At 46.2% G+C, this 10,353-nt stretch overlaps 1 protein-coding gene across 2 annotated transcripts; it reads left to right on the forward strand.

The window, feature by feature from the left end:
- Positions 1-776: 776 nt before the first annotated feature.
- On the forward strand, positions 777-8,054 carry Mrps15 (mitochondrial ribosomal protein S15). 2 transcript variants are annotated; one of them, XM_020169753.2, is made up of 8 exons: positions 777-1,022; positions 1,300-1,341; positions 2,139-2,214; positions 3,263-3,311; positions 3,742-3,826; positions 5,586-5,644; positions 7,167-7,358; positions 7,861-8,054. In XM_020169753.2, exons 1-8 carry the CDS (start codon positions 893-895, stop codon positions 7,975-7,977), a joined length of 750 nt encoding a protein of 249 aa, XP_020025342.1. In that variant the 5' UTR covers positions 777-892; the 3' UTR covers positions 7,978-8,054. The 2 variants fall into 2 exon arrangements, with proteins under 2 accessions (XP_020025342.1, XP_073936657.1); XM_074080556.1 differs by lacking the exon at positions 1,300-1,341.
- Positions 8,055-10,353: the final 2,299 nt, after the last annotated feature.

Consider the following 10,353-nt stretch of genomic DNA (forward strand, 5'->3'; position numbering starts at 1 on the left):
TACATTTCAAAGAGACAGCCCCCAGGTTCTTGAGAAAAACATTCCTGGGTTTTGAAACTGATAAGGGGCTTATCTGGCTTATAAAAAGATTGCCACGTGTCTCAAAAGAATAGCGAAAGAATTCCTGATTACAAGTTTTCTAAAGTAAATGCTCTAAAAAAAGTGAAGGGATGTGAGTTCTTTTTTATTTCCTATTTTTAATTTCTATTTTCCTTTACACCTCTCATTTCACAAATATCACAGCTAATAGTTATAGACTGCTTACTATTTAACCGTGCGTTTTGCACACAGTTGCCTCAGTTAATCCTCTCAGAGACAGACACTGTTATTACCATCCTCATTTGATGGACGAGTGCACTGTGGCCCAGAAACGTAAAGTGACTTGCTCACAAGGTCGTATAGTCAAGAAATGGCTGGGAGCCGGCAGGTTAGGATTCCAGCCCAGTGAGCTTCCAAAATCAGCGTCCCTAGTCACCAGTCCTTAGCTACTTGGCAGAGAGGAGGCAGAAACCTAGCCGCCTCCCAGACTTCACGGAGGAGAGCGAAGGGAGGGAAGGTTACTGAGAACCCCCAGGGAAGCCCCGAAACAACTGGGACCCAAGTCTAGGAACATAGGGAAGGACTGAGGCGGGATGTCTGTCTCCCAGAAAACTGGCATCCTAGAGTTTCTTCAGCGCCGCACACCACTAACCACAGCGCCACGCCCCCAAGCCCCTGGCCAATCGCTAACGGTGTCCTGCCGGCCAATCCATTCTCTCGGTCTCGTCTGTGCCGGCTGCACACTGCCTCGATTGGTCGAGCCTGAACCATCATGGCGGCGCCCATGTAGCCCGTCCGTACCGGGAAAGGGACGGTGGCCTTGGCGCAGGCCCTGTGGGGGTCAGGAGTCACCATGCTTAGGGCCGCGTGGAGGGCGCTGAGTTCGATCCGGACCCAAGCAGGGGTCCAGGCCCCAGTCCTTGTGCTTCCTGGCGGAGGGAACGCCAGGCTGCCCTCGGCGCGGTGGGGCCTGCAGCCTCAGAGTGAGGAGCTGAGAAATGGGGCCGCGGGAACGGGCAAAGGGAGTTCGGCGGAGATGGAGGGACGGGGGGATCGGGATAGTGGAGAAAAACAGCGGCAGAAGAAGAGAGAAAGGGTGGTAGTTGAGAAAGAAGTAAGACAAATTGGAAGGGACGTGGGGCGGGAAGAAATGGGGCGACAGGCGCAGGGGCGCACAGACTTTGAAGGAAGGATAGTGCAGAGGAAATCAAAGCTGGATTATTTAAAGAAATGGGACTCAGCCCTCCCTGTTCTGCATAGGTCTTCTGCAGGCTGTCCGTGGATACGCCACCCAGAAACCAGGTAGGAGATCTTAGGATGGGACTTGGGGCAGAAGAGGGACCACCTGGAAGATTTGAGGTTGCGGCAAGCTAGAGCCACCTGATGAGGTGGCCAAAGGGATGGGCCAAGATCCTGAGCAGAAGGCTCCCACATCCACATTACATAGAGCCCTAAACCAGAGGCCTTCGTGGAGGAGGGAGGAATTCTTGGGGAAAGAGCAAGAGCTTTCAGAGTGGGTATGAGTGAAAATGAGCTAGCTAGAATGAGCCATCCAGGCTTTCCTAGAGTATAGCACTTTGTGTCTTTCCTTCTGAAAGGAAGAATGACCTCTCCCTCACTTCCAAGGGATGCACACACCAAAGCTGAGCTTTTTCTGTCATCTATACTTGGTGCATATGTTTCAAGCGTTCTAAGGCTAGCCATGCTCCCTCAACTCCTTATTTCATTCAGGCGACCAGCCAACAAGTGTCTGTTGCAAGCCTATTCTAGTCTAGGCCACGGTCAAACTGTGGGAAGTCAAACTCAGTCCTGTCCACAGGAGAATCCATCCTAGTAAGGAATCTGATAACCATAGAACCAAGCAGGTATGTGAGAGGTGTGGGGACAGTACATGTCAAGGAAAAGGCCATCCACTTCTAGCATGAAATATCAAGGCATTTGCCCACAGGGTTTGCAGAGAACTGGAGCCTAGAGCTTTCCAATGCCTTGCTTCAGACCGTGGATGTCTCTCACAGAGTTAGGGAGTGGGCAGTAAGAGCCAAGTCTGGGAGAATGAACAGTGAGAGTTGACTGGGTGTTTTCCATCCCTATATTTGCAGTCCAGCCCAACCAAGATGATGACCTGCCTCCTTCCATGCTGCTCAAAGACTACCAGAATGTCCCTGGAATTGACAAGTAAGCAGGAAGAAATGACTTGAGAAGGCAGGGGTTCTGGGAAGACTGATGTGGAGTAAGGAGTGGCTTCAAGACTTGGCCTGCTGTATTTGAAGCTTGATTATGTATGATGAGCAGATGAGCTGAAAGTTATAGAGACCCGTGTGTGGTGAACATGAGTGGGCAGCATGGGCACATGGTACTCATACAGCTCAACGACTTGAGTTTTATTTTTATGCTCTGGGTGAAGTTTTTGTTTTGTTTTTTTTTAACTGAACTGAGGTTTTGAACTCAGGGCCTCACTCTTGCTAAGCAGGTGCTCTACCACTTGAGCCACTCCACCTGCCTTTTTCTGGTTGGAATTTTTTGAGATAGGATCTCACAAACTATTTGCCCCAGCTTGTTTCAAACCATGATCCTCCTGATCGCTTCCTCCTGAGTAAGTAGGATTGCAGGCATGCGCCACTGGCTCCCAGATTGGGTAAAGATGTTGTACTAAGCAGATACCTAGATACCAAAAAGCTAATTTGCCTCATGGGTCTTTGTAGAAATCTCTCACCTATTGATCCTCACAAGAACCTTGTGAAAGAAGAAATAGTGTCCCTGTTTTACAGATTATTAAGCTCCCCCATATCATACCTGTCCTAAAGGGCAGAACTAGAGTTTGAATCTAGGACTAACAGACACCAAAGTCTTCCTGTGCAGCCCTGTGCTGCAGGTGGAAGCAGGACTGCCCCTCCAATCTTACCCTCTGTAAGTTTAGCTTGAAGTGTCTCAAGATTGAACCATGTTCCAGCTAAAATGAAAATCCTCCCTGTGATGAGACTAGAACACTCTGGCTGATATCCCCAGTTTTCTATAGTTATCACATCATTTTCTCAACCCAGTAAGCCAGAGCCATGCTGACTTTTAATCCCTGGAAAATGCCTTCCCACCTACAGAGAGTCTCATTTGTTGTAGAAGGCATTTTCGGCAATCCTTGCTTTTTAAACTAAAATGAAAACTGCAGTTCTTCCCCTTTCCCATCTACCCCCATGCTTGTCTCTCATTGCTGTGTCTTTTTCCAAAGGGTTGATGCTGTTGTGAAGAGACTCTTGTCTTTGGAAATGGCCAACCAGGTGAGTGCCCATGCCAAGCCTCAGCCTCGGCATCGCTCAATCCTCTCCCCTGGGACTCTCTCCCACCCTTGTTAGCACCCCATATCCCATGCTTCTCCAATCACAGCATTTACCCCACTGTCATTTTGTGCCCACTTGTCAGTATTCCTAGACTGGCAGGGATACTTTGGCTCCCCAGTTGTACCCCTAACATCTGACAAGTAGTGAGTACTCAATAAAGATGTGTGCTTGAATGAAAGAACAGACTTTGAGAGCATTCATCCAACAAACCATTGCTCTTATCGGTGGCCTCAATCTCAGGCTCACCCAGAAGTGAATAGCCATGTGGTTGGCCAAGGCCATGGTGAGAACAGTGAAGCCTTTGGGGCATGAGGGTCAGTTCTTAGGAGGTGACAGACCACACAGATTTTCTCATCTCTGTCTTTAACAGAAAGAGAAGCTAAAGGTCAAGCAAGAACTGATGATGAACAAGGTTGTGGCAAACCCCAAGGATACCAGATCGCTGGAGGCTCGAAGTTGGTCAAGGGCCCCTTGACGGGGTGGGAGGCAGGGGAGTCAGCTTGCTGGTACCTGAACAAGGGTTTTTGTCTACAAGCACACTTAGATGTGGCTTAAGAAAGGGAGAGACATGAAGAACCTGACTTTAGATCCCAGGTCCTGTGACTGTGGAGTCAGCAGCCAGGTCCTTCTCCATACCTCTGTGAACTTGGGCAAGTCACCCATCCTTTCTTTAACCTCTGCTTCCTAGTCTGCAAATGGAGGGAGTCTAGGGGCAGGACAGGGATACTGTGACAAACTGTGAGAAACTAGGTGATGTAAACACACCTTGGAAACTAAAGATCATGCTCTTGATAGAAACAATAAGACAGACACCTAGGAGCCCTTGAGTTCTGGTGGAGCATTTCTCGGGGCATAAAGTTCATACTTTGCTTGGGAACTGGCAGAAGTTCTCACTGGGTGTGAGTGGAAAGCCCCACCATCTGCCCCTTGCTTTGGGTGCAGTTTATCTTCACTGCCCTTGGGAGCAGTGAGGTAGCTTGGTGGACTTACACAGGTCTGCACATTTCTTCTCCTCCGCCATTGGCCTGATTTCAGCCTCTACTCCTCCTCCCACTTCCTGTCTTCATTCTTCTCTTCCCCCTCTACCAGAGATTAATAGCCTTTCGGTTTTTTTGACACAGGGTCTCACTGTGTAGCCCAGGCTGGCCTCAAACTTGAGATCCTCCTACCTCAGCCTCCCTAGTGCTGGGATTATAGGTGTGGGCCAATAGCCCTTTATTGCCCTTTCTGAGAAGATGAGTTTCAGGTTGCTTCAGCACCCCCTAAAACCCTGGCTGCCTGGGGACCCTCTCAACCACAAAAATGGCCACATTTTTCACCTTACCTATTTCTGCATTATCACTTCTGAAATCCCCCAGATTGGCAGAAACAGGTGTCCTTTGGCTAAGACACCAACAAGGTGATAACCTTGGTTATGTCTTTAACCATAAGCCTTGGTGCTGTCCTTTCAGCATTATTCCATTTTCTGAAGGCCAGTTGCTTCTCTGTCTGTTCTAGAGAAGCCCTTGGAAACTGAAGCCCATCTGCAGCTAAAGTGGTGTGAAGGGGCCATGTGGTCAAAGCCATGGTTCCCACTGCACTCAGCATGGGTATTGGGAAGGGCCTGCTGGAGTGACCATCTATCTTTGAGGCCAACTTCTGCTTATCCCCCATCTTTGCAACACAGGTGGAATCAAATAAGTGGAGACCTGAAGGACAAGTATTCCAGGGCCATGGGAGGCAAGTGGAAGCTGAGAATTATAAAACTCAGTAGTAAAAGCACAGAGATAAGGGTGGGAGCTGGAAGAGAAGAGGCAAGGAATAGACCCTGAACAGTTTTGGATCTTACTGCATTGCTGTGGCCTCTAATGTAGTATTAAGTCATTAACCATGATAGCATGCTAGTTTTATTCCTGAATTTAATGAGACTGTGCTAAAGTTTTACCATTAAGAATGCTATTTGCAACAAAAGGAAACAAAAAAAGAGTGCTATTTACTATGATTTTTGGATACCTTTATCAGATTAAGGAATTTCCCTTCTTTAGACTTTGTTTTCTAGAGCAAAGATAATCCAAAGTCTTTTGAAATCCTAAAATTCAAAGTGCCCTGGGATTTATAGAGAACTGTACAAGTGCATTGGTGATTGTTATTCCTTCGGTTCTTAAAACATAACGCAGACCTGGGCCCTTCCTTCCTCTGTGCCCAGCTCTCATCCTCTGTGGTTTGTGGTTTCAGTTGTTGCCTTGACCATCAAGATCCGCAATTATGAAGAACATATGCAGAAACATGGAAAGGTAAACCCAAGGCTTCACTCTTGCTAAACAGCAACAGCCTAAGAGGAGTCTGGGACTTCTGAGAAGCCAGTGCCTGTGATACCAGGGTGCCCACTCCTCAGTAGCAGTGAGAAAAACACTTCCCTCCTACCTCCACAGGAACCATGGGAGCCAATGATTAAGAACACAAACTTCAAGCATAGTCACTGTCTGACACGTACTGGGTGCTTAATAAATATTTGTTGACTGCATGTATGTAATCAGGTTGCCCTGTTCAAATCCCAGCCCTGCCACTTCCACTTAACTAGCTGTGTGACTGGGAAAGATCCAGGTCTGAGTATTAGTCTTTTGATCTGTAAGGTGGGAATCATAAGAGAACCTGCCCACAGGATTGCAAAGATCACATGAAATAATAACAGCAGCCAGCGTGATGCGTAGAAAGTCCTTAGGCTCTTGCTAAATCCTTTACCTGCATCATGTCCTGTAATCCTTATAACTCTTTCTTTCCCATCTTCCAGAGGAATAGTGTAGTCATGCAGTGATGGTTATTCCTCAAGGCACACTAGGGAGTGACGGCTCTACCACGTGAGCTCCCAGCCCCTTTTGCTTTAGATATTTTTCAAATAGTGTTTTGCCTTTTGCTCTGGGCCTGCCTGGACCGTATTCCTCATATTTGTACTTCACGTATAGGTGGAATGACAGGTGCATACAAACACACCCAGTTTTTTGTCAGTTGAGATGGGGTCTCAAAAATGTTTTTTCCTGGGCTGGACTCGAACCGTGATCATTCCAATGTGTACCTCCCAACTTGAAACTAGGTAGTCTTGCCACAGAGTCCACATTCTTTTTTCTTTCTTTTTCTTTTTTTCATGTGGTACTGGGGATCAAACCCAGAGCCTTGGACTTTCTAGGTGAGCACGCTTTACCACTTGAGCAGTATATACCCTCAGTCCTAAGGGCCCATATTCTTGACCATTGTGCCATATCTCAGCAAAGTATCTCACACAGAGCAGCTATATGAGGCAGAGGCAGTTATTTTCAGTAAACACATGGGTATGAACAGAGACTGGTCTAGCACCATGCCTGGCACCTAAGTGCTCCCATAACCTGGTGGGCCATGCTCCTTGGAGATTAGTTTTGTTTATTTGGGATATGAAACCCCAGGCCTACTGCAGGGTTCCTCCCAGAGCAGCATCCAGCACAGAGTTTAAGATCTTCCCTCTGCTCTCTACCCCAGCTGCCAGTTTGCTAAGCTGTGGAGAAACCAAGTGGATAGGGTAAGAGAGCATGACACTTGGAGTAGTAAACCCAAGACCACCTCGGCACCCACAGTTCTAAGAAGTGTTTGTGAATCAAATAACATCTTTGAACTTTTATTTTCTTGTCTATAAAATGTAAAGACCAATGAAACTACCTGCCTCCCTCAGAACTGCTCTAATATTTGCTTAAGATTTCAATGAAATAAAATAAACATCCTCTGTTACTATGAACAACAGTAACACTTATTTATAGAATACTAAAAATAATACAGACTCTCCTATAGGACAAAGCCCATAAGCGTTTTCTACTGATGAGCATTGACCAGAGGAAAAAGATGCTTAAAAACCTCCGTAAGACCAACTATGATGTCTTTGAGAAGACATGCAGGGAGCTGGATATTGAATACACCTTTCCCCCTCAGTACTACCGAAAAGCCCACCACCGCTTCCTGATCAAAAAAGCTCTATGCATTCAGGTATGCACTCTGGACTGGAGTGAAGGGAGGGACATCTTTTTTATTTATTTGGTTGGTTGGTTTTTGTGGTACTGGAGTCAGGGTCTGTGCTTGGTAAGCAGGTGCTCTACCACTTGAGCCACGCCCCAGCCATTTTTGCCTTAGTTATTTTTTTAATATTTTTATCCAGCCAGCCTGGGCCATGTTCTCATATTTATACTTTGTGTGAATGTAGAATGACAGGTGTGTACCACCCTGCCCAGCTTTTTGTGGTGGAGATAGGGTCTTGCAGACTTTTCTGGGCTGGCCTGAAACCATGATCATCCCAATTTCCACTTCCCAAGTAGCTAAAATTGCAGGCATGGGCCACCATGCCTGGCCAAAGGGATGCTGTTTCTGATATATGCCTGGAACTGGTCCAGGCCACCAAGAAAGGGGTTACCATGTGAGGGAGATAGTTCCCACCAATTTGCTCCATGTCTTTTGCTTACACAGTCTTTTTTTGCCCTCTTTCAATCCCCAGGTCTTCCAGGAGAAGCAAAAGCTGAAGAAGCAAAAAAGGGCCTTAAAGGCTGCAGCAGCAGCTGCAGCCCAAAAGGATGACAACCAGGGAAATACAGAGAGCCCTTCCAAAGCCTGACCAGAGGCACCCAAAGAAAATCAATAAAGTCCATTCAGATTATTTCTTCTTGAAGAATGATAGGAGAAATGATGGCATTTTTGACTCCAGGAAGAATTTATTCTTTCATTCAGCTCTGTAGTCTCACAGTTGTATGAGGCAGAATCTCTGCTGTCATCATCCCTCAGAGGACACAGTCCTATAAACAACAACCTGTCATCCAGGTAGCATGTGCTTCAGTGGAGGCAGGGGATGAGCACGGCCACACAGTAGAAGGGTGGCTGGCATGGTGGGTGGAAAGGCCAGCTGTAGGAGCTGCCTTCTAGATTGGGCCATAAAGAATAAGTAGGAGTTGGCTGAGGGAGGGACAGCATCCAGGCAGAATGAGTTGCAGGGACAGAGGTAAACAAGTCTTCAACACTGTCCTCTAGGGAGAGGAGAAGCAGTTAAAGTTTTACCACTATAGGAGTGATCCTAACAGCAGGTGTGTTTTAGATGGTTAAGCAGTAGCTATATGGAGGGGAGATGGAAGAGAAGATCAGAGTAGTGTATTAGGTGGGTTATTGGTGTTCACATTGAAAATCTAATAAAAGTGCCAGTCCTATTCCCAGGAAGTTGTACATACACAAAGTATTGCTTATACATTTTGAGGGGCATGTGTACTCCCTTCCCCATAAAACCCACCTGAGCACACTTAATGTTTGAAGAACCCAAGGAAAATGATGTGTCTAAACTGAGTGAGCAAAGAGAAAAGATGAGATCAGAAGGGTCATCAGACACCAGATGATATAGAGCCTTCTGGGGGTATCTTCTTTGGCTGTAGTAACAAAGTACCATAGATGAGGTGGTTTTAAACAAGAGAAATTGAGTTGGGACTGTGGCTCCATCAGCATTGCTAAAATAAACAAGAAATTTATCTTCTCACTTCTAGAAACTGAGGTCCAAGATTAAGGTGCTTGCTGATTCTGGTGAGAGCTCCCTTCCAGAGGCCATCCTCTCATGTATCTTCCATGGCCTTACCTTGGTGTGTGTAATGAAGGTCTCAATCTCTCTCTTTCTCACTAATCCCATGAAGAAGGCCCCACCCTCACGCAACCCCACTTACCTCCCAAAAGCCCCATCTTCAGATAAATGTAATATTGGAGTTACGGCTTCAGCATATGAAGAGGTGGGAGAAGTGGCACATTCAGCCCATACACTGGAGAAAAGGCTTTGGATTTCATTCTGAGAAGGAAATCAGAGAAGCCAAAAGGGGAGAAAGATGTGTTAAAGTGCTGTCCAAAGAGCAGTTGGAAATTTAGATCTCAGTAGGAACATCTGACCAGAGCTGTTTGGGAGAACTTTAAGGTAACTGAAGCTAGGGGCAGGGATGAAATTGCCCAGGAAGGGAGCATAGAAGAAAGGCCCTGTCTGGATAGGAAGGATGCTCCCTGAAGGTGCAGCTGAGTCAGAAAGAACAGTTGAGGTTGGGAAAAGAAATTAGGTTAAAAACAATGTAAGACCAGCTGAATCAGAAGTGAGGCAGAGGCTTAAACCGGTGAACTGTTAAGTATCTTCCAGGAATAGCAGGGAAGGCCTTTATGAGGCAGGCCTGAATGGACACCAACTTCAAGGTCTTCTGCTAGAAGGCAAAGTGCCAGCCTTTCAGTGGCTAACAAGTGAAGGAGAGAAAGCAACACTTGACAATTGGGTCCTGTAGCAAGCACATGGCAGCCTTAGGCACATTATCTTACCTAATTGTCAAAGCTACTTTTCTCCCCTCATTGGCTAATTAATTTTACCATGAGAGAATTGTGGCTCAAAGAGTTTAGGTGACCAAATGAATTTGTGTCCAAATTTTCACAGTGGTGGTTAAAGACAGCCTTTGTATTAAAATTCAGCTCTGTCTTAACTCCAAAGCCCATGTACTTACTGTCTGCTATACTACAGTGCCTAGGAACCAAAAAAAATATCTGATAAGCTAAGGGAAGAGTACAGCAAACTCAAATGTCTTTGGGAGCCAGGCATGTAATGTAAATGTGTGAAGACCTGACATAAGGTAATGATGCAGTTTATTACATTTCAGAGCGACAAGATAACCAAATACAAGACTTGAACCAACAACTCAGAGAAGCTGAGTGTATAGTCTTGAGTACAGAAAGTATTCATGGTGAAGCAGTTTTTGTGGGGTTAAGGTTGCTGAATCCCAGGTGCACTGAGGTGAGCTCAGATTGTGAGCATAGGTGATTTCAAAAAATTTGGCTGAGGGTTGGTGGAGTGGCTCAAGTGGTAATCGAGGACCTGAGTTCAAGCCCCCAGTACCGCCAAAAAATAAATAAAAATAAAATCTTGAATAAAAAATAAAAATAAAATCTTGGCTGGTAAGGAAAGGAAAACTGAGGACAGTGTGGGATGGAA

The sequence above is a fragment of the Castor canadensis genome, chromosome 7 (genome assembly GCF_047511655.1).
Source record: "Castor canadensis chromosome 7, mCasCan1.hap1v2, whole genome shotgun sequence".
NCBI classification, from domain to species: Eukaryota; Metazoa; Chordata; class Mammalia; order Rodentia; family Castoridae; genus Castor; species Castor canadensis.